General features: G+C 41.6%; 2 protein-coding genes across 6 annotated transcripts; one reads left to right on the top strand and one right to left on the bottom strand.

Annotated features, from left to right (window-relative positions):
- The first annotated feature begins 98 nt into the window (after nucleotides 1–98).
- FAM161B (FAM161 centrosomal protein B) lies at nucleotides 99–13,846 on the top strand. Of its 3 annotated transcripts, none has more exons than XM_048484876.1 (9): nucleotides 99–220; nucleotides 764–1,083; nucleotides 2,406–2,950; nucleotides 4,274–4,602; nucleotides 5,184–5,311; nucleotides 5,433–5,600; nucleotides 6,608–6,707; nucleotides 7,411–7,544; nucleotides 13,736–13,846. In XM_048484876.1, exons 1-9 carry the CDS (start codon nucleotides 140–142, stop codon nucleotides 13,797–13,799), a joined length of 1,869 nt encoding a protein of 622 aa, XP_048340833.1. In that variant the 5' UTR covers nucleotides 99–139; the 3' UTR covers nucleotides 13,800–13,846. The 3 variants fall into 3 exon arrangements, with proteins under 3 accessions (XP_048340833.1, XP_048340832.1, XP_048340831.1); XM_048484875.1 differs by lacking the exon at nucleotides 13,736–13,846 and adding an exon at nucleotides 7,735–9,519; XM_048484874.1 differs by lacking the exon at nucleotides 13,736–13,846 and adding an exon at nucleotides 7,732–9,519.
- ZNF410 (zinc finger protein 410) lies at nucleotides 9,511–27,004 on the bottom strand. 3 transcript variants are annotated; one of them, XM_048484879.1, is made up of 12 exons: nucleotides 26,912–27,004; nucleotides 25,021–25,230; nucleotides 22,943–23,078; nucleotides 22,042–22,260; nucleotides 21,616–21,807; nucleotides 18,917–19,076; nucleotides 17,949–18,130; nucleotides 17,310–17,399; nucleotides 15,864–15,998; nucleotides 14,838–14,975; nucleotides 13,764–13,896; nucleotides 9,511–10,205 (listed from the first exon to the last, which is right to left on the bottom strand). In XM_048484879.1, exons 2-11 carry the CDS (start codon nucleotides 25,051–25,053, stop codon nucleotides 13,772–13,774), a joined length of 1,410 nt encoding a protein of 469 aa, XP_048340836.1. In that variant the 5' UTR covers nucleotides 25,054–25,230; nucleotides 26,912–27,004; the 3' UTR covers nucleotides 9,511–10,205; nucleotides 13,764–13,771. The 3 variants fall into 3 exon arrangements, with proteins under 3 accessions (XP_048340836.1, XP_048340834.1, XP_048340837.1); XM_048484877.1 differs by lacking the exon at nucleotides 26,912–27,004 and adding an exon at nucleotides 26,577–26,874; XM_048484880.1 differs by lacking the exons at nucleotides 14,838–14,975; nucleotides 26,912–27,004 and adding an exon at nucleotides 26,577–26,881.
- Nucleotides 27,005–27,670: the final 666 nt, after the last annotated feature.

Below are 27,670 nucleotides of genomic sequence, written 5' to 3'. Positions count from 1 at the left end.
TGTTGGGATGGGCGGGGACAAAGGCCATGCTGAGCGATCATTGGTCTCTGTGCAAGAGGCAATAGAAAGGCGAGTGCCTATTGGTAGAGTCCCAAGTACTGGAGGCGGTTAGTGCTACTGGCGGCGGAGCGGGTGTTAAATGAAGATGACGGTCGTGCAATCTCGAGAAGCCGCGGGCGGGGCAGAAGCGAAGCTTCCAGAGACGGAGAAAACTCGACGGGTGTGTATGCACGTATGCGCGCGCGCCCGCGCTTGTGCCACGGACAGACATTGACAACAGCCCGTTTCCATGGCAACGATAACGCCGCTTAGTTCTTGCTGTGGTAGCGCCTGGATGACTGGCCACACCCTAGTAGGGAAACGGGGTCGTGGGGATGGAAGGCTGGGGGCGACACTCGAGGGAATGATGGATGGTAGTAGGCAGGAGGCCACTCCCCTGCCACAGGCCACACCTGTTACCATAAATGCTTATGAAGCGTTCTTTCAATCCAAGGGAACCACCGCTTTCTCTATAATGGTTACTTGGAAGGAAATCTCGCTGAGTTCAAGGAGCATTACTCCTAAATAAATGTGAATATAGCCTTCCGGTCTTGAAACTGTGGTCAGCTCACATCCCCAGATTGGCAAACTGGAAATGGGAGTTGGCTGGATCAGTTCAGAACTGGGTCATTATATTGATGAAGCAAGCAATATGCTCAAGATGGTGTATTCCACATATTCATTCTGCATCTGAAGCCTTTGTTTTGCTTTCTGATTTATTTAGGCGTTTCCAGTTAAAGAACAGTCAGAGTCAGAATCTGAAGAAACACCACGGAGTAGCACCGCTGCTCTGCTCAGAAGAAATGAGCTGGTGGATTTTTTCCAGCCAGATGAAGATATAATAACTACTTCAAGTTCAGGATTTTATGATTCTTTGCAAGCTCTCAAAAGAAAAAACAAGCAATGTTTGTTAGAACTAGGTTTGATGTATCAGGCAAAGTTGGAGAACAGCCATAAGCTAGCCATAGAAGACAAGGAATTGGAAAAGTTTTTCCAGGATAATGGAAGATTGACAATGCCAATGAAGTACCATGAAGCTTTGAAGTATGACACAACAGATCCTCTAATTTTTCTGTAGGATTCGCTGGTTATATTGTTCTGTTGTGGAACTTAAAGTCCAAATCATATCAAAAATCACTTTATAGCATGGCACTTTAACAGAAGCCCAGTAGTACATTAAAAGACAAATAACATTTATTCCATCATGATCTTTCATGAGTCAGAGCATCTGAAGAGGAAATCATATTTCACATTTTTATAGAGAAAATTATTGGAAGTGAGATGACTAATAAAAGCTCGTGCTGGAATAGATACTGTAAGTCTTTAAGGTGTCGTGGAGCTTCTGCTTTATTTTGTTGCAATAGACTAACACACAGGGGTGTATCTACAGGTAATAGCACCTGGGGCAAGCAGTGAAATTGCACCCCCTGTGGTGTGGCAGTTGGCACCTCCCCCCCCGCCCCCCATGGCATGGTGGCTGATGCTGGGGACAATGGAGGGAGTGCGAGCAGCAGCAAGAAGGAACCACCCTATTTCAGATGGCCCTTCTGTGCAGTCCAGAGGGAAAAACAGGCAGGCCCCCACACCCCCTTCTCCTCACTTCCTGCTTCTGCTTCAGTGGCAACTCACAGATGGTGAGGGAAAAGCAGGAAAGCTTGAGAAGAACCATTTCATCAGCTGTATTCTCTCTCAGGCTGGAAGAGATGCGGGAAGGAAAGTGGTTCTACTCACCTGAAATAGGTGGTGAGCTCACTGCTGGTTTTCAGACATGAACATACACAATGCCCAATGAGGGTGAGCTGTTTCTGTGTCTCCTTGGAGGTGGGCTGATGGGAAAGGTGAGGCCTGGTGGGCGTGTGGATGGAGGACCCGGGGCCAGTGGGTGGCCTGCAGAGGCGGGTGGTCTGCAGATGCAGGTAGCCTGAGGCAGCAGCTGGGTGGGTGGCACGGGGGGAGGGGGTGGCCAAATGTGACCTCCACATGTGTTGGCCTGCTCTCTTCTTTCCCCCATAAATATACCACAGCTACTCCCTCTGGAATTTTTACAGAAATACAATTGCTACATAGCAAGGCTATGTGGAGTGCCAGTGTGGTGTAGTGGTTAACAGCAATCAACTGTAATCTGGAGAACCAGATTTGATTCCCCACTTTTCCATATGAGCATCATACTCTAATTTGGTGAACCAGGTTTGTTTTCCCACTCCTACACTGGGTATATATTCAAACTCTTTTAATAATTATAATGATGCAATAGGTTCAAATGCTAGTGTTTTATATAAGTATCTATTTTGTTTAGTATTAACTGTTCTCAGGTGTAATCTTTTCTCCTTATTTATGTGCCTTTAATATTTTTACCCTGTCTCCAGATCTGGTAACTTAAGACGGTACAACTCTTTGACTGACCTTAGCGTGAATAGCCCAGCCCATAAGCACAACTATCACTCATTTTCTCAGCCCTTTTCAAGGCCAAAGAGTGCCTCTGCTGCATGGATCTCCTCTATTACCATTCCTCAGCCCTTCAAAATGACACTTCGAGAAGCTCAGAAGAAGTCCCAGCTGTTAAAGTCGCACACAATGTTTGAGAATGCCACGTATAAGAAGCAAAGTCAAGAAGAAGCTGAATGCCAAAAACAGTTTAGGGCACAACCTGTGCCTGCCAACATCTATCTTCCACTCTACCAGGAAATAATGAGAAAAAATGAAATTCGCAGACAAGTGGAGATAGAGAAGAGACAGCAGCTGCTCCTTTCTACACAAAAACCTTTCAGCTTTCAAGAAAAAGAACAAAAGAGGAAGGAGGCCATCAGGCAGAAGGTTCTCGAAATATTGGCTCCTGCTGAGAAATCAGTACCAAAAGTCAGAAAGAACCCCACATCCATTAATGAACCAATGTTTGGGGATAAACTCAAAGGTAAAGCTCTTACCTTCATCTTTCAGAAAAATACTTTGTCTCATGTTGTCATAGAAGTACAAAAGAGGGGAAATGCCTGTATCCTTATGTCAGGAAAACACCACAAAAATTCAAATATTTAACTAGAACATCAATTGGGGAGATATAGAAAGAGAAGCTTTTCTCTTGACACTGTGACTACTTTTCTAATATAAAATCAAGTAAGGCCAGTCAGGGGAATTTGCAGAAGAGTAACTCTTGTCCATGACCAGATGAACAGCAGTTCCACTGTGAAAATCAAGGCATAGTTTATCCAATGTGTTGGCAAAATTCAAGGCTTGGGATTCTGGCCAAGAAATAATCAGTTGAGTCCTTTAACCAACACAAAAATGGAGAGAGAAGAGAGAATGGTTTTGGATTTATACCCCACTTTCTCAATTGTAAAAAAACTCAAAGCAGCTTACAAACTCTTTCCCTTCCTCGGCTCACAACAGACACCTTGTGAGAGAGGTGGGGCTGAGAGAACTGTGTTCTAAGAAAACTGTAACTGGGTCAAGGTCACCCAGCAGGCTTCATATGGAGGAGCAGGGAAACAAATCTGGTTCACCAGATAAGAGTCCGTTGCTTATGTGGAGGAGTGGGGAATCAAACCTCGTTCTCTAGATTAGAGTCCACTGCTCTTAATCACTATGCTACGCTGGACAGGGAAGGACTCACCCAAAGAACCTTCTGTCAGATGAATTGTGCCAAAAAAGGGTATGTGTCAACTTCATGTGCAAAAGGATCACCATCTAGCTCTCACTGGCATAATTAAAAGGCAACTTCATTCTGCATGCCAATGTTGCCTATTGTTACACACTGTCAAGTAGTTTAACAAGGCCATGTGGTGTGTTTGAAGCATGGTCCAGATTCCACAAATCCTCTTAATGGGCCCCCTATCAGGCTCAAGACCTCAGAGTATGCCTGCCTTTGCTGTCTAAACATTTGTGTTCATTCCCTTTAAGATGCCAGTCTCCATCATTAACTTTTCCAAATTATGCCAGGACATTCACAATTCTGACATGCAAATGATAAGAGTGAGATTATTAAATTACTCAACAAGACCTATGTTTTCTGTAGTGGTTGCATCTTTGGCAAAGGAGATTTCTGTTTTGTAATCTCAAAAACATTCTCAGTTTACAATTTATGGTTGGGTTTTTTTTGTTTAGAAATCAAATATTTTGTTAAATTAATGCCTAAAGACTCCAATATGCTATGTCTCAACATTTTCAACTTTACCAGTTGTCAAATTTACATCCATTCACCTTGTCTGAATTTTCATTACTTTTTTGTTTTAATCCTCAGAAGCTGAATTATTCAGAAAAATCCGTATTGAGATGAGAGCCAAGGATTTACTCAAAAACTCTTGGGCTCCCATTGGCAATAGACAAAAGGGGAAAGAATCGCAGATTGCCTCCAGAAACAGAGAGCAAAAGCTCAGCTTTCTGCAGGACAACTTCAGTTTTAAACCAAGAATTAACACATCAGTGCCTGATTTTGAAGGACTTTACTGGGCATTCCAGAGGAAAGTAATAAGCAAAAGAGAAATCAAAGAAGCAACTCACAATAAACCATTCCAATTAAGAACATCTAATCTCCGTTGTAAACATCAAGTGCCTACCCAGAAAATGACGGTAAAAATAACTTTCTACTGGATCATATATAAATCTAAGTATCACTCTTCATTGTGTAAAATTTCCCGTCTGTTTACACAGAATTGGGATACTGTGAGTTTGCAAAGTTAAGCGTTACTGTAACACCTTTGTTATTGGTCAAAATGAGAAATGGCTGAATAGCACCAATGTAATCTCATACTAGTAAAACTTCAGTATGTACTGTCTGTTAGGGAGAAAAGGGAACAACGGACATATTTACAGAATTAAATATAACTATCAAAGCAAATACATCACACTGAAAAAATTCTAGGGCTGTTCCTCATAGAGAAGGAAACCAGCTATCCAGTATATTATGCATAACACATTTTTATCCCTTTGAACTTTGGATATATAGCACTTGAGAGAGTGTCTTCCTCAGTATTACTGCAGAATGAAAAGGCCATTTAGGACCAAAAAAAACTCTCTAAATGCAGATAGCCACTAAATACTAGATTTTACATGTTGATACCTGAAATAATATGTACGGTATTATTTGTATAGCACCTACAACTAAGAATAGTCAAGAAGGATTTTACAATTCTGATTCCCCTTGTTTTCAGGATGGCCAGCAATCTTCCAAGCCCCCAATACAAAGAAGCCGTTCTCTGGCTTGTTTGTCTTCCCTTTCGTCCAACACACTTCCAGTCTACATTACAGATGCAGTGAGAAAAAGGGAATCTGCAATTAAGTGAGTAATAATGCCTGCATTAACTCAGATATGTGATTTGGCTCCTCTCCTTTTAAAAAAAAGCTTAATGGTTTCACTTTGAAATGAACTGGGATTCCATTGTTCATGATCATTGTTACAGATCTCTCCAGCAAGACAAAAAGTGCAGGGAGAATGAAGGCATTCACTGGGCCGAGCAGCAGAGGAGGAAATGTCAGGCTATGCAGAAATCTGTGATACATCGAGCAAAAGCTATGGACCCTCATAAAAGCTTGGAGGAGATGTACAAGGAGAAGCTGAAACAAAGCTGGTCAGTGTTCTATGCTGCATAAGTATGAAGTTCATCAGAGCTAAATATTTCATACCTTTGGGGTTACTAACAATTTAACATGTGGGACTTGGCTCCAGGACTCAGAGCTGAAACCTACCAGTCATATCTGTATAATTTATTTACTGTTTATTTTTATCCCCAGCACTAGATGTCAAGGGATAGTTCAGATCTTTTACGATGAATCGGTGCCTCATGACTATGGCCAGAAGTCAAGCTGGAGCAAAGCAGATTTAGGTTAAATAGTAAGCCAGCTGAGCAGTATAGCAAGTAGTCTTAGAAAATCAGTTTAACTGTTTTTTCTTCAGAATTTACAGAGATTGGATGAACACCTGTCAGTGATGGAATCCTACAGGAAGCGGGCTAAAATAGTGACCTTTGAAGCTCTTTCAATTCTAATTCTGCAGATACAGAGACTGGAGAGCAAGTAGAGACAAGTGAGCTCCAATTCAACATATGTGGGAAACTCTGTACTCTTACAGGACATGCAGTAAATAGTGTTAGCTTTTCAATCTCATTATTATTAGCAGGCACCTAAGAGAAAGCCTTTTGGTCCTCAGCTACTGACTGTACAGCCCAAGCATTTTAGCTGCTTAGCTGACTTCTGGCTTTTCTGAGTCATTGCCCTTCACCCCTCTTGGCTCCTTGAAACTGAAGTTGTTGTCAAGATACTTCATTTTCTGCAGAGAGTTCTGTTATCAACTGGACACTGTTTTTGTCCTGGCTTAATCGCACCGCCTATATGTCAGAAAATACAGGCTCATCTTTGACATCAGTGTGATGTACATCCCACTTTATGCTAATATGAGAAGTTCCAGGGAAGAGAGATGATTCGCTCATATTAGGGAACATTAATATTTGTTTGTCACAAGTGTCGGCTTCATTTATAGAAGTGTACCCAGTGTGACATTGCTGAGTACTTCCATGAGGAATACCAAGTTGTGAGGAATTGGGGAGAATTTCTGATACAAAGGAAGTTTCTCTTTCAGGCAGAATGACCGAAAGAGAACAAAGGAGTATAAAAAAGAACTAGAAGACATGAAGATACGAGTGAAAAACAGACCGTATCTGTTTGAACAAGTAACAAAGGTAACTATTTTGGAATGATGGATGAACAAAAGCTTATGCCACAGTAGTTTTTCAGGGTGTCACAGGACTGTTATTTTAGAAGGATTATGAGGTTCAAACAGGCAGTATTCCCTGATTGTAATAACAATCAATATTGGTTCAGCTTCTGCATGGGATTTTTTCCTTGCATAGACAGCATGAAGCCCCCACAGTAAAAGGTAGCACTCAGATGAGATTGTACTCAGTGTACATGATTCGTCTGAGTCCCACACCCGCACTTACTTAAGAGAAAATTTAAGCCATTTTCCCCAAAGGAGAGGAGCACCCATCTGGACAATCTCCTGTTGCCAAAATGGAGAGAGGAACAATACTAAACTTTGAATTAGCTCCTCCCTTCCAATCCTTTAAAGATTTTTTTCACTTTCTTTGCCTGGGTTCATAGTATTATAGCATGGCTCCGTTTGGGAGGGTCCAAGGTGCAGGATTACAGTAGAATTGCAATTGTAGAAGAAGAAAAAGAGTTTGGATTTATACCACACCTTTCTCTCCTGTAAGGAGACTCAAGGTGGCTTACAAGCTCCTGTCCAGTTCTCTCCCCACAACAGACACCTTGTGAGGTAGGTGGGGCTGAGAGAGTATGCTGGCATTAAATGGTCCTTGATCGCTGAATGATATTCGGTATTTCTGAAAAGATATCCTAAATGTATAATGTTTGATTCCATAGCATAGTGCCAGTCAAGGGGCACAGAGACTCTATAGAGACACTTTGCGGCAATTTGGGTTGAATGAAGATTTTGTAAGAAGCAAAGGAAGAGAAGCCATTAACTTAATGGGGATCAAGCAGTCTGAATCAGAAAGGTATTGTAAACTCGTTTTCATCTAGATAATTTTTCTACTTCTAAAATAAGTAAATTGGAACTTCCAAAACCATGTAAAAAGCTTTCCTTATAGGTTGTGAGAAGAAAATAGGGAAACCCTTGAGATTCTGGAAAGGGTGGATTCAAATTGAAAAGATAAGAACTTCTAAATACCTTTTTTAAATCAGCAGAATTCAGAAGTCCCAAAACAGCACTGAGGATGCAGCTATGCACCAACAATTTCAAGAAGAGCAGAGTATGCAGGAGTTAACATAGGAACCCAAGTTAAGTTTCTTCATGCCTACAGCTAATTCTTTAATCATATATTAATCATTTAATTAGACTTTAAGATTAAGCAACAGCTTCAGCATGAATAACTGGAGCTTTTATATTTCATTTACAGTAAAGTATTTGTGATCATGATGCACATTGAACGATGATAGCTAATGAGTGTGTTCCTCTAGTGAAACTTGAGCTCAGCTTTGAATATCTGCCAAGTACTCAAAATTGGACTGTGATGGTAAAGGGGGAGGGTGGGGGAGGAGGTCTGTGTACAGGTGACCCTAATGTAATAATGGACTTCTTGTAATCTTCAGTACTTCTGTATTTCTGTAGGTCTGTTACTGGAAGAAGAGGCTATAATGATAGATTGTGCAGCCACTTTTTTCTAGTCAAATGCAGACATGAGCACTGAGCTGGTTTATGTCCCTGTCTCCTTTGCACTGTTGAATGTAGAAAACTAGGATATTGTACAATTGTTGAGAACTGAGTTCCAATCTTACACATATAGTCCAGGATCCCATTATGAAATACTGCAGATGTACAAAGAGAAGCAAGTCCAATTGGGATTAATGTGTTTTACCTTATAAAATTCCATCCATTGTTACAGAAGACCTGACTATTTGTTGCATTTCAATATGAAGAAAATCCACCTGCAGCTTTTAAATGAAATTTGCTCAAGACCAAAATGTGCAAATTGATTGTCCTAATATTAATTTCAATGAAGACACACATTTCAATTATTTTTAAGCAAAAATACAAGTCTTAGGATGCTGTAAAGAGTGACAAGCTCTGTTTTTGCCATGAATCTAGTAGCAGCAGTAATTTTGTCCCCTGCTGTTCAAAAACGAGTATACTCCTTGAATCTGAGATAAATAAGCTATTTATGGAGATTGGTTATGAACCAATGTGTGTTTGACCCTTAAAGAAACCCTCATTGACATTTTGTTCAGGACCTTCACTGTACAACTTAGGAATTGTGAATTCATTGAACTCCATTGAGCAATCTATTCTTTAAGCTGACTTTTCTTCAAATGATATAGGGAATATCAATTTTAGATTTAAAGTTATGTTCATTTAACTCCACAAGCCATTGCATTTTCTTTTTTCTGTCAGACAAAAGTTAGAACCAGAATTTCTGAATTCCTTCATCCACATACTAGTCAGTAACAGCCAACATATATACACTCCTGAGATGCTTTGTGTATTTTTTGTTTAGTTAATGCTTTAAAAGTACCTTCCCCAGTGAATCTGATTTCCAGATTCCCTGGAATTCAAGATGAATGCTCCCGTTTGCTGGACTTATACCCCACTTCCAATTAGAAGCCACTAAAATAGCTCTGGCTCAACTTGTAGAAGATGCCTTATCGGTATTCGATGAACTAGATTGTAAAGTATAAGCCTTTATGAGATAATTCATCTTGTTGTCCTTTAAAAGGTGCTACACAATGCTCTCACAACAACAAATTAACATAGCTACTTCCCTAGAATTTCTTCTTCCTGGCTTCATCAATACTTTTGCATGTTCTACAGCTATTGTTAATCAACCTTATTTATATTTATGAAATATAATAAACATATACAAATGCAATAAATAAATAAATATACAGTTCCATGTAATATTGCCTGGTGTTGAATTTAGGAAGTAGACTTACATCCCATACATCAGAACACAGACAGAAACTGCATTAGGAGTTGAAAGTACGTCATTTATTTACAAGAGAACACAACAGTTTCTACGTCTGATTTGTTTAAATTAAAGACCCTAATAATTAGAAATTAAAATGTCACACAGAGAAGCAAGTACAGGGTGTCTGAGGCAATCTTCTGAACATCATCAGGTCTTCGGTTTGGAGCATAAGCAGCATCAGTTTGGAGCATAAGCAGCATCAGTTGATATATCTGCACAAAGCAAGGGGATACAGAAGCTCCAGCTCCAAGAAGAAACCATAGAACCACCCCTACAGCTCAGAAGCAAGAGTAGAGTGAAGTGCCTTATTGCAGAGTGCTCTACAATCTAAAGATTCTTCCCAAGAAGTATAAGCCAGCATGACACCAGAACTTATGATCAACTTTAGAAGAGCAAAAGTGACTGGAGGCTAGTCATAAGAACACAGCCTCCTGGCTTTGCAGTACAATTTTCAACAGCAACAACATACTGCTTGTATATTAGAAGTAGTTCCAGAATCCATTCTTCAGGAAGAGTTTCCAGTTACTAAAGCAGAACCATATTCCAGGCTGGCAGATCATAAGTATGCTAAAGGCACAGCATACGCGCTGGGAATTCTGGTACCAAATAGCTTCTTGAGCCCATCACATAAGCCTGTTCTTTAGCTTCATCACTTGCGTTCAGTACTTCATTGCTTGGTTCTTCCTTTTGTAACTGTGAAGTCAACATATTATTCAGACTAGGTCAGTTCTTAATGTGTATAAAAGAAACTCCTGGAACAGATTTCATAACCTTTTGGGTTTTTTTCAGGGCATCATTACCTTAGAGCTGATTTTCCTAGACGGGTGGACAAGTAAGTTGGTCAATTTTGTGGCCATATTCATCAGAAAGTGATGTAGTTTAATTTACAACTAAGGAACACCAAATAGTTTGTACCTCTTTTTTTAGAAATTAAACTTCCCCAATAATTAAAGCAACATTGCGTCTCAAAGATCTGATGGCATTCAGTTATTTGGAGCCAAAGAATATGAGTGAATTCAAGAAAGAAAAAGAAGCACGTAACAGCTGTGTCAAAAGAGTTGCAAATTGAAAGAATGCTGCTGCTAACATTTTTCTTGACATGCTTATGGAAACAGTATTATAAGATAGCTTCATCAGTTCGTATGCTTACACAAACAGAATGCCATAGAATGAGTTACAAAAGGAGACTTGATGTGGGCAAAACACCCTTAATATACGGAAGGATTCCTTAATATTTAATCCATATATGGAACCCATATCATGGTACCAAATAATGGTGCTTGTAAAATTCCACTTGAGAGAAGTGCTTTGCCTCTGCAGTGTATTGATACTACACTACCGTTGTGTAGTGAGAATAGTGTGCTGACAGAGGATGCCATTTTGTCAGCAGCACCCCTCTATAGCAGTGTGATCACTGTATAAGACATTGTACAGCTAACAAACAGGTAGAGCAGTGGTGGCGAACCTTTTCAAGACCAAATACCCAAATTGCAACCCAAAACCCACTTATTTATCGCAAAGTGCCAACACAGCAATTTAACCTGAAATACTGAGGTTTTAGTTTAGAAAAAATGGTTGGCTCCGAGGTGTGCATTACTTGGGAGTAAGCTTGGTAATAGTTGGTGGCTTTGCTTTGAAACAACCATGCAACTCTTCCAATGGGTGAATCACGAGCCAGCAACCGAACTTACTCCCAGGTAAAGGATCGCGCTTTAGTTCTTCGCATGAAAATCAGTGGGGTTTAACAGTGCTTAACAGGGTTACTTACACTGCTTCCCTAAAACTAGGTCTTAGGTTTAATGCTAATAATCGAGCCCAGCAGCCCAGGCCAGCCTAGATGTGTGTGTGTGGGGGGGGGGGGGGACAACCTCTTTACACATGCCCACAGAGAGGGCTCTGAGTGCCACCTCTGGCACCCATGCCATAGGTTTGCCACCACTGAGGTAGAGTAAGAGATTGAGAAAACTCAGCAAGGAAGGAATAAGAGGGGAAGTCCTCCTATGGATTCAAAACTGGTTGAGGAACAGGAAGCAAAGGGTGGGTGTAAATGGGAAGTTCTCACAATGGAGAGATGTAGGGAGTGGTGTCCCCCAAGGATCCGTTTTGGGACCAGTGCTGTTTAACCTATACATAAATGACCTGGAAGTAGGGGTGGGTAGCGTGGTGGCCAAGTTTACAGATGATACCAAATTATGTAGGGTAGTAAGAAACACCAAGGACTGCGAAGAGCTCCAAGCAGACCTTTATAAATTAGGTGAGTGGGCTAAGAAATGGCAAATGCAGTTCAATGTACCAAAATGTAAAGTGATGCACATAGGGACAAAACATCCAAACTTCACATACACGCTACAGGGGTCAGTGCTATCAGTCACAGACCAGGAAAGGGATTTGGGCATCTTAGTTGATAGTTCCATGGAAATGTCAATGCATGGCAGCTGTGAAAAAGGCAAACTCTATGCTGGGGATAATTAGGAAAGGAGTTGATGATAAAACTGCAAAGATTGTCATGCCCTTATATAAAGCAGTGGTGTGACCGCACTTGAGTACTGTGTTCAGTTCTGGTTGCCACATCTCAAAAAGGATATCGAAGAGTTAGAAAAATGCAGAGAAGGGCAACAAGGATGATTGAGGGATTGGAGCACCTTCCTTATGAGGAGAGGCTGCAGCGTTTGGGACTCTTTAATTTGGAGAAGAGACGTCTGAGGGGAGATATGATTGAAGTCTATAAAATTATGCATGGTGTGGAAAATGTTGGCAGAGATAAATTTTTCTCTCTTTCTCACAATACTAGAACCAGGGGGAAGAATTAGGACTAATAAAAGAAAACATTTTTTCACGTAACATGTGATTGGTGTTTGGAATATGCTGCCACAGGAGGTGGTGATAGCAACTAACCTGGATAGCTTTAAAAGGGGCTTGGACAGATTTATGGAGGAGAAGTTGATCTATGGCTATCAATCTTGATCCTCCTTGATCTGAGATTGCAAATGCCTTAGCAGACCAGGTGCTCAGGAGCAACAGCAGCAGAAGGCCATTGCTTTCACATCCTGCATGTAGCTCCCAAAGGCACCTGGTGGGCCACTGCGAGTAGCAGAGTGCTGGACTAGATGGACTCTGGTCTGATCCAGCAGGCTTGTTCTTATGTGCTCAGTTAACAACAGCATACTTACATTGATGAAAAACCCTGTGATTTATATACTGTAATACACTGTACAAAAAGAACTGATGCCAGCAGACAGCACTAAGGTGGTTTCTGCGCAGCCCAAATATAATGGCCCGAGGAAGCTATTTATCCCATTTTGGGGAGAACTTTGCATAGGGCTCTTCCCCAAAATAGGTTCAGCCCGTGTATTTCCCTCAACTTGGGTTTTACAAAAATTGCTACACTAGCAATCTTTTTGGAAAAACCAAAGGAGCCACAGCAACCCGGTGTGTTTGCAATCGCTTCTTGGAGGGGTGAAATCTCCAGGGCAGAGGCAAACAGGGGAAACTGGGTTCATTAATAACATGTTACACATATTAGTGTGCTGTGCAGAAACCGCCTAAGTCCAGTGTGGCAGTGTCAAACAACTGCATGCATCTCAAATGAACTGGATGTTAAAGAACTCCTTTAATTAAAATAGTCAGTGGGGTTTATTGGGCAGAGTGTTGGATTAGGACGTGGGAGACCCAGGTTAAAATCCTTACTCTGAATAAAGTTCATTAGGCAACCTTAGGCTAGCCACTGTACCCTCAGACTCACATGGTTGTGGCAGGGACAAAAGGAAATGGAGAGAACCTTGTGTTCTGCACTGGGTTCCTTGGGGAATATGAGATTAAAGTGTACTATAGATAAAAATGCAAAAAATAGTTCATTTTATGATGTTGCAAATTTAGGTTCCTGTCTTAGTTTGGCAACAGTTGAACAACTAGTAACAATTTCAGAGGACAAATGTAGGCACACTACCATCTTGGAGAGCAACTCAACTCTCCACTGAATGCTATTTCACACTTAAAAGACACAATATAATTCTCCTTAGCAAGCAAGCCCAGAAGTTAAAGCTTTGAGGAGTTATACAGAGATCAGAAGATGAGGGTCACAGCAATGCAGAGTTCAGAACCAGGAAGAAAAAAACAGTGAAAAATATTGTTTAATAGAAGTATAAATCTCTCGATCTATAGCTATAAATAAAACGTTTTCCTGCTGCACCTTGCTTTCTCTTCCTGAACTCTGAATTTTACAGATGCCAGATTAGTGCTACTCAGACTGACCTGGAGGTTTACTGCAGCAAAGCTGACACCCCATAAGAATGTCTGGATGTCGACATGGGCATTAGATGATGGGACGACAGCACGATATCCGATGCAGCGTGGAGAGAGTTTGTTGCTGGTTCTGCAAGAACCTCTACAAATAAAACAGAAATAAATTTGATACCCGGCAAATCATGTCTATGGGATTCCTGTCAGGCAACTTACTTTAGATCTCAGATAAAGGCTACTGGGATGGATGTTTTACAGCAAATGCAGGCAACAGTGAAAGACTAAGAATGCAAGAAAAGCCATCACACTTTTATAGCACTAGAAAGGAATACAAATCATTTGATGATAGAAACTTGTCCAAAAGTGGTGGTTAACAAGAAGGTTAAGGACAACACAGAAGTGATTAAAAAGCAAATTTGATGTATCAATATGATGCCATATTCGCAGGGCCAATGTTCTGCCCAACCTCTTACAAATCCCAAGCTTCTGGCTCAAAATGAAAAGGGAGTGACAGTTCCATTCAGGATAATTTTAACAAATAGTCAGCAGCCCATGCTCAAGACCAACCAGCGTCCTCTTTATATCCAATTTACGGGCTCATTTAATAAATTTACAATATACATTTATACCCAGTTGCTGTAGGTACAATTCCCCACTCGACCCAAGCAACAAATGCTCTACAAAAGCAGCCACACCCTCAATTCCAACCCTATAGATCAAAGGGAACAGTGCTCAGTACTCTGGTAACTAGAAAGACAATACAGCAGCCAAACTTCAGGAGGGAGGGAGGGAGAGGCATCTAATTTGTAGGGCAGAGTGGGTTTGGCTGAAAGGAATGCCGAAAAACTCAGTTTGTTTCTTCCTCTTACTAGCACCTGAGTGTAAGGACTCCTTGAAAAATACTGAGAGGAACTTAGTTCTGCAGTACACAACAGCTTCCACAGTAACTGAAGAGAAATGTGAGCAGAACAGTTCCATAGAATTCAAGCCCCTATCCCATTTCAGACCAATGCCAAGTGCAAGATATCCTCCCCCACCTCCTACCACACAAACCTTCCTTTCTATTAGACAGAAACAGTCTCTCACCCTCTTTTACACCAATAATGGATTCGGTTTCAGGCAGGTGCAAGGATGCTACATCAAGGCTAGGTGGTGAGTTTATGGATACCAGGTTTTTACTGGGTACTTCAGATTCTTCCAATAAACTACTGCCCATCAGCGATTCTGTGGCAAAACACAAAATGCTAGGAGTTGAGTAGCTATTCTTGTCTGTAACACTCTTTTAATATCTTCCAACACAGAGAAAGGGATTTCTCATTACCACCGAAATCAAAAATATACAGAGAACTGTTCTCTAATTCACTGGATTATATTCCACTAGCTTTTCTACAGATAAAAAGGAAAGGTGGAGCCTGTTTAAACCAATGGAAGGCTATGGTGGAGGTTGAGGAACCTTACCAAATGAAGGCCATGTGGGATGGGGGCGACAGTGAGGAAGGGCCAGCATAAAAGGTTTTAATACCCTCTTGAATGAATGAATGAATGAATGAATGAATGAATGAATGAATGAATGAATGAATGAATGAATGAATGAATGAATGAATGAATGAATGAATGAATGAATGAATGAATGAATGAGCGAGCAGGTGTTGGCAGGTCGAATAGTATTTCCACGATATTGATAACTTCAACAAACTCAATTTGATACTGAGGGGGAAAGATGGGTGGCCTTAAAAAGACGTTACTGGCTTTTAATCAATTTCCTGAGACAGTTTACAGGACAAAAAGACTTTATGATTAGGCAGTGATATACAAAATTGCACTCACATACATACCCCGTCCTCTGTGTAAAGAAAAGACTGTGCCTTAGATCAAATTTAGGACTGTTTTTCAAAATCAAGGTAACTTCCACACTTATTGGTCAAACATGCTTTTCATACTTCAAGGTTCTCACTCACAACAGTTTTTCACAGAATTGTTTTCTCATCCTCCTTTCCATCACCCACTGATCCTAACAGCCTATTGAAGATCAGGCTTTCCAAAACTGACCCATCCCTTCATCACTACACAAGAGGAGATGAACAGGTGTCTTGCAGTCTCTTCAGTCCCTACCTGTTGGTTCATGCTGTGTGTTGGTAATGTTGCTAATTGTTCCAGCTCTAGAATGATGTTTCTTCATGTGAACATTCCTACTACCACTCTGAGAAAATGTCTTCCCACAGATTTGGCATTGGTGGGGCTTTATTCCTTTAAAAAAAAGATAAAAGAACTGCTAAATGTCAAGCATCTGTCTTCTATGCAGAATGAGTTTCTCATCTTTATGGACCAGTTTAAAGAATAAGAACTAGAAATGGTTTACAAAGCACTCAGCAAATATAAACAGTGGAGTCTCTGTCTTAACCTACAGGGTTCAGAGAACCTTTCCTAGCATTATTAAGAGTCTAGGGCACAGGTGTCAAACTCGTGGCCCTCCAGATGTTATGGACTACAGTTCCCATCATCCCCTGCCAGCATGATGTTGGCAGGGGGTGATGAGAACTGTAGTCCATAACATCTGGAGGGCCGCGAGTTTGACACCTATAGCCTAGGGGTTATACTGTCCCTAGCATCACCTCCAGAGAAACAAGTTAATGCAGCTGTGAAAAATGCTTTTTTCCAACTTGCTTTACCCAAGAGGATGGCCCCTTAATTTGACTCAATTGATCTGGTCATCTGGGATCATGCCGCAGAAACATTGAAACTAGATTACTTTAATGCACTGTGCATATGTCTGACTTTGGACACTACAGTTGGTAGAGAATGCCAGAACTTAGTTGTTATTAGGAGCCGGCATATTACACCCATTATGCAGGCACTGCATTGGCTGCCCATTGGTTGCCACATTCAATTTATGATACTGGCTACCACAAACAAAGCCCTTTATGGCTTTGACCCCTCATATCTGCAAGACGGCCTCCCTCACTGTGCTGCACCAAGGCAGCTTCACTTATCTGAGCAGGATGCATTTTTGCAAGTAAGCAAGAACAGTAACTGCCTATAGTATACATATGTATTTTCTATAGAGGCCTGCCTAAGGAGCTCAGGAAGGCTCCCACACTCCTGACATTTTGCAAACTATATAAACAGAACTGATTAAAAGGGCATTTTTATAATGGTAATAGTGCTATATTATAACAATAGTTTAGGAAGATGCTTTAAGAAAAGGAATGGAACTGTGGACTACATTATCATATATAGTGTATATTATCTGTTTCTATATGTATTACCTTGGTCTCACATCATTTTCTGTTTAACATGTTATGCCAAATACATGGCTTGTTTCAGATTTCTACAATCCTAGCCCTACTACATTGCTTATCAAAAGCTTGATCCTATTGATTGCATTCAGTTACTTTATGTAATCTGCCTTGAGTCTCCGAGAGAAAGGTAGAGTATAAATAATGTAAATAAGTTTGGCCCACATCAGAAAAGAGGGCTAAGAAAGTGGTAAATCAGCAAAACAGAAAAAGCAAAATAAGGCATATCTCTCTGAGTCACGAACTATTACATGATCCATACCTGAGTGGACAACCAGATGTTTCCGAAGGCTGGAGTATTCAGCAAAGGAACGACCACACCCCTGAGCTTCACACAAGAAGGGCTTTTCCCCTAGATTGCAACAAGTTATAGTTAGGGTATTTAACAAGTTTTAACACAGTTGCAATGACTCCTAGTTTACTTCCAAGCACAATTTAAAATGCTGTCTATTGCCTCAAAAGCCTAATAGTGTCTCTGACCCGAAGGACAGCCTTCTCCCACATAAATCTGCTAAGTAAGATGGACTGAAGAAGGCCTGCCTTGTATGCTCTCAATCATAGAAAAGCCAGGTTTTAGACTGATAGTTATCTGTGACAGCTGATGATTTGGAGTTTTATTAGCTGGAATGCAGATTTTTGTTAATCACCTCAGGGGTTTTAAGAACATAAGAAACAGCCTGCTGGATCAGACCAAAGTCCATCTAGTCCAGCACTCTGCTACTCGAAGTGGCCCACCAGATGCCTTTGGGAGCTCACATGCAGGATGTGAAAGCAATGGCCTTCTACTGCTGCTACTCCCAAGCACCTGGTCTGCTAAGGCATTTGCAATCTCAGGTCAAGGTTTTGCAGCTGATCTGTACACAGAAGCAGTGGTAAGACTAAAGAAAAGAGGAGCACACACCAGTGTGAATCCTGAGATGGTTCTTCAGATTCCCAGCTGTTGTGAACTGTTTCCCACAGCCCAGCTCAGTGCAGACAAATGGCTTCTCGCCATTGTGCGTTCTCATATGCACCTTCAGCCTCTGCAGTACATAGAAACTTTTCCCACAATCTTTTGCAGGACAAATAAAGGAACGGTCATTCCTGGAAGACAAAATAGGTTTCATGCCAGCATTACACACATTGCTAGGAACAATCTGTCCTTTGTTTAGAAAACACTCTCTGTAATGCAAAACTGGGGGGTTAATTTCATTAAAAATGGGAGGGGGGAATGAAAATGGAAAAGCAGTAAAGTGACATGGGTAGAATTTTAGTCTGATTTGTTTTTAATGTGAAGTGAATTAGACTGAGGTTATATTTTGACATCTTTCATTAGCAGGATGTTTAACTTCTACAAACTGGAAATGAATTCTGCAAGGCATGATGATACATACAAAACAAAGCAGTAAGAATTATCCATCAGCCAAGCAGCAGTTTTGTGATCAAATTTTGTGATAATTTGGGCTAGTATAGCCAGGAGCATAATTATCATGTTGTCACTGAATCTCATCTAAAATATTACAGATAGTGTATGAGAGATCTGAATGAACACAGAAATATTGATCAACATTGTTTTAATTAAGTTCAAGGAAATATATGAAGAAGGCTTGGTAATTACCGCTCATAGCCAGTGGCTGGTAAACTATGAAAAAGAAGGAGTCATAATTTCAACCAAGAAGAAAAGATTAAAAGATATGATAACAGTTAATGATCTAGAGACTCTCTATTCAAGCCTTGAATTCCACCAAGAAAGAAGAAAGGTCATTTTGTTATTTATTCCCTGTGTCTGAATACTTGATTGTTCCAGAGTGGGAACCAATAATGTACTGCATAAATACCTATACAATCTGCAGAGCTCTGCAAAGTCACAGCTATAGCAAGTCTATACACCTGTGGGTTTTTAGGTGATATTTGAAGTGGGCCGGCCACACAAATGTCCTGTCACAGCCCTCAACTGTGCATTTCAGTTTTTTCTCCACACGAGGCAGGTGAGGGATGGGGCTGGATTCTTTCAGTTGGGGGTCTCCTGAACAAACGTGAACATTTTCACCTGGAATTGGCAGAGAGAAAGAAACAATGAAGTCAGGAGTAAGTGCAAAGGTGACAGATGCCGAGCTGCAGAAAACAATCAGGTACAAACCTATAAAGTAGACATTTAAATGTTTGCATATAACCAGCATATAACCAGTATTTTGCATATAACCAGTAGTAGTTAATGTGTCAGACTAGGACACTCAAGTTTAAATCCCCACTCAGCTGTGGAAACTTGCTGGAAGATCTTGGGCCAATCATACACTTCCAGCTTCAACCCTTATTTTTATTTATTAATTCAATTTTAGACTATGATCCCGTCGTGGCAGGCCCAGAGTGATTTGCATCATTTGTTACCCCAAAATACAATAAAATATTATAATACACAACCATGGCACCTTAAGATAGACCCAGCGAAAGATGGGACAATCAATGTAGTGCTTTAATACTTATATGATCTTAAGATGAAAGATCAAATAGAAAGTAAAAGGGAAGGAAGGTCAGCTAAGGTGGATGGATACTGTTGCTGTCCTTCACCATAGGCCTGGCAGAACAACTCTGACTTACAGGTCCTGGGGACCTGTGGTGGATCCCACAGGGGTCTCATTGGACACAGTGTTTAACCAGGCTGGGGTCAGAGCCAAAAAGGTCTTTGGGCCAAAAAGGTCTTTGGGCCAAGGACCATCAGCAAGTTGTTATTTGCCACGTGTAATGCTCTCTGGGGGGTACATTGGAAGAGGTGGTATCACAGATACAAAGGTCTGAGCTTTGAAAGTTAACAGTAAAACCTTGGATCTGATTCGATATTTCATCTGGAGCCAATGCAGCTGCTGGAGAACAGGATGAATATGGGCTCTCCATAGCATTCCAGTCAGGACTTAGACAGCTGCATCTGGCACCAGCTGAAATCTACAGAGTAGTCTCAAGAGCAGCCTTGCATAGAGTACTTGGATGGGAAACCTCCAAGGAATGCCAGGGGGAACCACTTCTGAATGTATGTTGCCTTGAAAACCTTATAAATCAGATGTGAATTGATGTGTGCGTATGTACATACACATACATACATATACAAACATATGTAGACACACACACACCAGATGCTGATCTTCTCCATACTTCAAGTTAATGAACTTTCATGAGGTTCATTTCTCAATGCAGAAGTTCTGTTTTGGAAATTAGACCAGATGTATTCATAAACATTCTCTACCTTTCCCATGCTTTTAACGTTCTTGTTCCTCTTATCTACCACTCCTTCGATGTCAACAGGTATGTACCTGAAAGGGGTTATTTATGTCAAGCGCTAATCAGGGATCCTTAATGATCATGATAACGTCACTGATGAAAAGCAAACACCTCTCAATGCCCCCCTTCAGTACTGGGAGTGGAGAGGGAAAGCACAGCAACTCAGCTGCTATTTCCTTCCCGTGACTCTGTGCTGGTGGCTTCAATGCCTACCAAAACTGCATAGCAAACATTTAATCCTCCTCCAGCTCTAGTTGCATGGAGTTAGCAGAACTCACTGGAGCAGAATGTAGATGAGTATCCAGATACACATCCTACTGAAAGGAATACAATGCAAATTACGAATGTAGCCACAGCACTGCTTTCAATGCAACAAAAATACACATTCTGCCTCAGCTAGCTAACCACCTCCAGCTGGATCAGGATGGAGTGCCAGCTCAATTGCTTAAGCAATGGGGATACAAACCACTTCCCGCCGCGCAAAAGCTCACTTCTCTTGTGAACAGTTTTGCATCCTTCAGCAAACAAGTGGAAATGACATGTGTGTTGGCTCAGCACTACTTGAAGGGCTGCATGATTGGTTCCTTCAATCAAGGACTAAGCTTGCTCGTATTCATACTGTGGAGAAGGAACAGTCTATGTCAGCTTGCTATGAATATGCAATTTTCCACTGTGCTATGAGGGGATAGCATCAACAACTGCTGAGCACATCTTTGGTGATCTACACAACTCAGCAGTAACTACTGGGCAAAGCAGACAACTTCCAGTCATGAGCAACAAGGTCACAATACTCCATTTCTCACCATAATCTTATTTAAGGCCTGGCCACATATTACTGCAATTGCTTTAACTACGTACAGCAGGTATATACTGCAAAGCCTCTCAGTGCCTGGGGATTGACAGAGCTCAGGAGCCACTGCTATCAAAAAGGTCACCTAGAGCAGTATTACTAAGCCAGATGTAAAGGCTGCACAAGAAGTCAAGTCTAGGTATAAGTAGTAGGAAGAAATTTGCTTTATGTCAGTCTTCAGTTCAGCATAAACTGACCGAATGTCAGCAGAATGGCAGCTCCTTGCGACTGAAGTGACCTTTTTTTGGTCCCTTGAAGTTGAGGAAAAAGTAGTCTTACTCTGACTATATCTTGTTGATACAATCATTTGTTATAGTCAGAGTAAGGCTACTTTTTCCTCAGTTTCAAGGGATCAAAAATCTTTATGAATGTACAAAAGGTTTACAAGATGTCCTGAAGGTTTTCCCTGAAGAAAGCGACGTAGTGCCTTGAAAAACAACACTGGCAGTTGCAGAAACCTTCTTACCATTACTGCTTGCTTTGGCATTCTTGGCGAGCTGGGCTCGAGTGGCAGCTATCAAACTGTCATGGGCCAGTTCCTGCACCCGTAGAAACCATGGGGTGCTGCTGTCTGTGCCATCGTTGGAGAAGAAGTCATTCCCAGAATCCTCTGCATCATCCTGGACAAACACCAGGTGCTCTGATGGCGAGCCAATGCCTAGAAGAGAGGCAGTTTTGTCACACTGAAAACAGAGATGAGATCTCTGACCTGCCACAACATCTGCAATAACATTTCTGGCCACTGGGCTGGAAAGAGTGGTTAATAAAGTCAGTAGTGATCAATTTTCCACACTTTGAAAACAGATCATCATGAACTCAGATGGAGAGGCATCACTAGCCACTTTCATAATAGGGGAAATCAAATTAAATGTTAAAATTGACTAAAAATTACCTGTTCGCGTTAAATTGAGGAGAATAAAGGAAGTGCTATCACTAGGTTGAAGGTCTTGCAATAAACTAGAAGTGTCAGGACTTGGTAGAAGCTCAGGTGGTTTTTGCACAGTTTCTGCCCTTGTTTCCTCACCATCAGGGCCAACATTTACCTGGAGACTTCGCAAGACCGCAGAAGAGGAAACGTCCTTTGAAGGGCTAGCATGACCTGGAGAGTCATCTGATTAAAAGAATCAAAAGCTTCTTTGAATTTGACAAATCATCCACCTCATTTAATTATTACAGGAAGTAAAAACTGTAAGAATATGCTAGCTTTATTACACAAACCACTCCACAGGGAATTCTCTATTAGATTGTAACTCACTACATCTAAGGACAGCTGTAATTTAGAGCACTGTGATACAATTATACCCTATATCCTAAAACTAACACTTTAGTGAACATTGTAAAATTGGCTCTCTTACAGCCCAATCCAAAGCCTGGGGCAACCAGGGATGGGGCTGCTGCTGTACCACCATGCTGTCCCTAGACAGCTTCCAGATGGTGCAGGGAGGAAGCTAGGGGGAAAAATACCGCCTGGAAGGCTTTCATAGGGCTCTGGCCATGGTGTTCCCAGCCCTAAAGTGTTGGTGAAAGCTTTATGAATATACAGCTCTACCCCCAGGAATGCCCCAGCCCAGCTCTCCCGCGTCGGCATCTAATCGGATGCTAGAATTGCTCCACTTCCAGGTTTCACCACCACAGAGCTTTGCCCTCTCCGCCAGTGAGGGTACCCCAGTCTGGCAACAATTCCACAGCTTATTTGCCCCCCCTCCCCCCGCCATCTGGATTGGACTGCCCATCACTGCCCCATGCCTATCAATTCAAAAAGTTTTCCTAAAATTGGCAGCTTAGAAGTTTACCTGGCAACATTAACCTGTTGCATTCTGGGGATTCAGTAACAGGAAGAAGAGAGAGACAGGTAATGTCTTTATGTTCTGGTTCCACAAGACCTTGTCCTAACGGAATCGATGTGTTCTGAACAAACTGAACCAGCAGCTGAAAAATAAGCAAGTGCTTTAAGTCAGTAGGAGGTAACTGATGGATAGCTATTGAGTAAAGTGTATTTTGGCAGTTCTCTCCCACCTTTTCCATGACTTCAAGAATTAGTATTAATTTTCTGCCTTAACTGCAAGAAATACTGAAGTCATGAAACTAGTCCCTGAGACTTTTCTGTCAGAAATCAATTAAAGTATCAATTCTGAGCTCCTGATTGACTTCTGGAAGCTTCCAGGCAGCTAACATAATTACTCAGAGGCACCCTCTCTCAAGGGTTAGATTTCAGAAAGCCTGTTAGTTTACTGAGGGGCTGCAGGCGGTGAAAAGACAAGGGAGACTGCTAGAGTGACAGCAGAGGAAGACTCAGGCCAAATTTAATAGGACACAGGCCTAAGCTCGTTTTAAAGCATAAACTTCAGGTAGAGACAAATCTCATCTGCAGGAAGGTGCAACATCTGACCCAAGATTTAGTTGTTACCCATCTTGGAAGAGATTTGTCCCTACCTGAAGGACCAAACCATGTTTGAGGGGTGCTCTTAGACAAAGGCCTACTGCTGGATAAGCAGATGGCAGCTGTGGCCAAGAGTGTCTTTTACCAGTTTTAACTAGCTAGCCATCTGTAGCCTTTCCTGGGCAGAAAATATACGACCACTGGGGTGCCTGCCCTGGTTACATCTAAATTAGATTACTGCAATGCACTGTACATGAGGCTGCCCTTGAAAAGTGTTCAAAAACTTGATACAGAATGCTACAGCCAGGATGCTGGATGGAGTGGGACCTTAGGGATCTTATGTCTCCATTCTTGACCCATCTACACTAGCTACATTTGTTTCCAGGTACAATTCAAGGTGCTGGTCTTAACCTACAAAGCCGCATATGGTTTGGGATCAAAATACCCTTATGAACCCACCCACCCACTAGTCATCTTCAAGGGTCATACTTCATGGGCTACCATCTTCAGGTTGCAAACTGGGAAAGGGCCTTCTTGGTTATTGCATCAAAACTCAGAAAGTTCGCCTGTACCCTTCTGTTGCCATCTTCTGGCAGCAGGTGAAGACTTTTGGCATTTGCTCAATGATTTGTTCTTCCTACCCATTTTTTTTTAAGTTCTGTATGTATTTTAAATGTTTAGTACGTATTTTAAAAAATTTAAAAACTGTTTTAGGAGAGGGGTGATTTTAATGGCTTTGGTATGTAGCTTTATCATTTACGTTTTAAACTGCTGTCCACCTTGACAGCCCTTAAAACGGCAGAAAGGTGGGATACAAATAATGTAAATAAATAATTTTAAAATGAGCCTAAACAATAACAAAATCACCAGCTCTGTAAACGCAATACTTACGATGATTCAAAAATTAACATCTGGCTATTCTACTGTACTATACCCATATTCATTTTCATAGTTGGCATTATTATGACTAGCATAATTGACCATATGTTTTGAGCTGTGAAGTCCAGTAGGAACCTAATCCCATTAACTTTGAATTCTGTTACCTCTAACCTTTTTGGAAATTCTGATGTGAGCTTTCTTGATATTCTTTGGTACTTATTGATGAATGCTGCCAGAGGTCTCAAAGAGTAAATTAAGTAAAAATTAAGGTATTAAATTAAATCAGCAGGATCCCAGTCTTCATTCTGCAAGCATTTTCCAAGAACATCACAGTTCTTCTAGTTTCCATGACTTAACTGCTATGATGTCACAGGATATAGGAAGCCCTACACCAACAACCAACAAGAAATTGGATTATAACTGTAACCTGCAGATGCTGGGTTCTGAAAATAATATCTTCTGGGTACAGGCTGAGTGAGCAACTTTGGAGGTTTAATAAAAAAAAAGACGTCACTTGTTTCTATACACAACAACTATGTATTAACTGTACAAATGATCATATTTACAGTACAAACTGATACATAAAAATCAATGCGTTAAGTCATTACTTACCTCCGGTTTAGATTCTAACTCATCTGATAACATTGATTCAAGTTAACGATTCCCAAAGCAGACCTGGGTAAGGCACAAAGCTTAAAGTTCAAAGTGAACTATGTTTTGTGATTATGTCCCACAACTATGTGAGAATCTTCTTGAGAGATTATGTTCCACAACTCTGAAAATTCTTGAGAGAAGCTGTAGTAGAAAGCTATTCAATGTAATCTGAAAGAGAGCAGAAATTATGGTAACCAGTTATTACATTCCCAACACATAATGCCAATGCAATACTCTAACCTGACTTCTTTGTTGTCAGAAGCCTTCCTATCACTGTCCTCTCTTTTTTTAAGCTACAGCCATGACCAGGCTGTTAAACTTCCATAGTAATTGGGTTGTCAACCTTCAGGTGGCCCCTGGAGCATTGTCATGTTTACAACTAATGCCCAGACGAAAGAGATCAGTTCCCCTGGAGAAAGTGACAGCTCCAGAGGGTGGCATCACATCCCTACTGAGCTCTCTTCCTTCCCTTGGCTCCATCCACAAATATCCTGAAATTTCTTCACCCAGAGTGGACAACCCTAGTAAAGGGACCTAGATTTTTAAAAACATCAACCCTAGAAACAATCTGCAATGCTATGACTCACAGTAGCATATATCTAGTAGCAACAAAGCCTTTGAACCTTTCAGTTCCTGCTGCATAAGCACAATTTGCTTAGACTACTCTGCCCATTCTCCCCAATAACATCCTCTGCTTTCTTCAAATTCTTCTGCAAATACCATCTTGGGTCCTTTAAAAACTTATGATTCCTATAAGTGAAAAGAAGTTTCCATGTAATTGCATATCCTCATGTTCATCATTTGGTATCACTGCCTCTCCTCTATCATTCTTGCCCATCATCATTTAGATGCAAGTCAGCAACCCACGTTTTGACTAATTGAGGACACTGAGCAATATCCTACCATAGGCTGGTGGAAAGTATCAAACTTCATTTAGTGAAATGACAGTATACAGACTATTGTCTAAATCATCAGCCATGACGGTCAGAGGGTGAGGAAGGACATACATCAACACTGCTCTGCTCTGCTCTGTATTTATATTTGAAGTAAAGCACTTCAGTGCTTTCAGTGTCCAAAGAAATGGCTGCAAATGCTGCAGACACTGTAGTTAGTCCAGATTGGGGGCGGGGAGAAAGAAAATCGGCCACCTGCCCCCTACTAGACAGCCCTTGCACCAAGAACTGACTCTTCTGTTGCAGCTTTGACGTGCTTCCCATTAAACAGCCCTTCTGCTGTGTGAGAAAGTAGCCAGTTTCCAACAGGGCACTAAAAACCTTTGAGTAACCTTAGGAGTAAGTGCCAGTTTCAGGTACCCTAAAATCTATAACATATGCATTTTTATAATTTTGTTTTGTGTTCTGTTTTATATTACTTCTTAATATCAATTGTGTCTCCTTTTAATTATTATACTGGACTATACTCTGGTGCCAATAAAGGCCTAGGTATGTACTAGACAGCTGCGAAGCTTCATTGGCTATACAACCAAAGGGCAAATGTCACCCGTCTATACTGACCACGCGAACCGAACGAGCCCCACCAGCAGCCCCAGGAGGCAGGCGGGCAAACGCGCTTGGGCCAGAGGCCTGCGGGGGTGCGGAGCGTCCTGTTCCATATTGACTGCCCTACGACAAGGCCACGGCTAAAGACAGGCCACTCCCTCGACGAGGCGAGCGGAGACTCCCCCTAAGGACACGACTGGACACAGGAACCGCAGTAGACGGGCAGAGCCGTGGGACGGCCAGACCCTTCTCTACGACCCCTCTCCTCCACCGTCTGAGGGGCGGGGGGGAAATAAAGGGATAAACTCGCTCGTTCTTTTACTGCCTTTCCCGGGGAAAGCTTTTCTTACCGGCATCTCAGAATCGTCCGGATATGACGCACACCACCGCCGCCGGAAATTCTAGAGGCCCGGTTAGGCGGAATCATAGACATGTAAGTCAGGCAGGCGGGTACTTCTAAAAACAAATCTGAGAGTGTCTCAGAGATAGGGGAACGCTGATAGACACACTTCACGTGCGGCACCCATTTGACTGTCCTCTTGTGCGTGGCAGGCGCCAAGGCGAAGCTGCTCTGTCAGGATAGTTCGCTTCTGTTTCTCGTTATACTGATCCAATTCATTTCAGCTGCAGTTGAAATAAAATGTAGTTAATCTTTAAGATGCCATAAGCCTGTTTGCTTATTTGGTGTGTTTTTTTATTGACTGCCCTCGCGTTCAACTGAGAACGGAAACTCATTATAATTTCATGCCAGAAGGACAAAAGACACAGGCACGGACAACAGAATCGCCAGGCGCTTCCTCCTCTTTGTCCGCCTCCCTCTGGTTTCTATGACGTACCGGGTGGCGGATGACTGGTCTGTAGAGTTGCAGAGGTTACCTGTCATTTACTGTGTACTAGTGATATTAAAGCGCTGCAGAATCCTTTAGGATTGTTTTGGGTTGCTTCTCAAACTTCATTTGATGATGTGGGCTCTAGTGACCGGGGGGGGGGGGGGGGGGTTGTGCGTTTTCCGGGTTGTACGGCCGTGTTCCAGTAGCATTTTCTCCTGACGTTTCGCCTGCATCTGTGGCGATCCTCTGAAGATGCTACTGGAGAAAATGCTACTGAAA

Source organism: Sphaerodactylus townsendi, linkage group LG02 (assembly GCF_021028975.2).
Source record: "Sphaerodactylus townsendi isolate TG3544 linkage group LG02, MPM_Stown_v2.3, whole genome shotgun sequence".
NCBI lineage: Eukaryota > Metazoa > Chordata > Lepidosauria > Squamata > Sphaerodactylidae > Sphaerodactylus > Sphaerodactylus townsendi.
The sequence above is the reverse complement of the archived record's forward strand: the minus strand, read 5'-3'. Positions and strand labels throughout refer to the sequence as shown.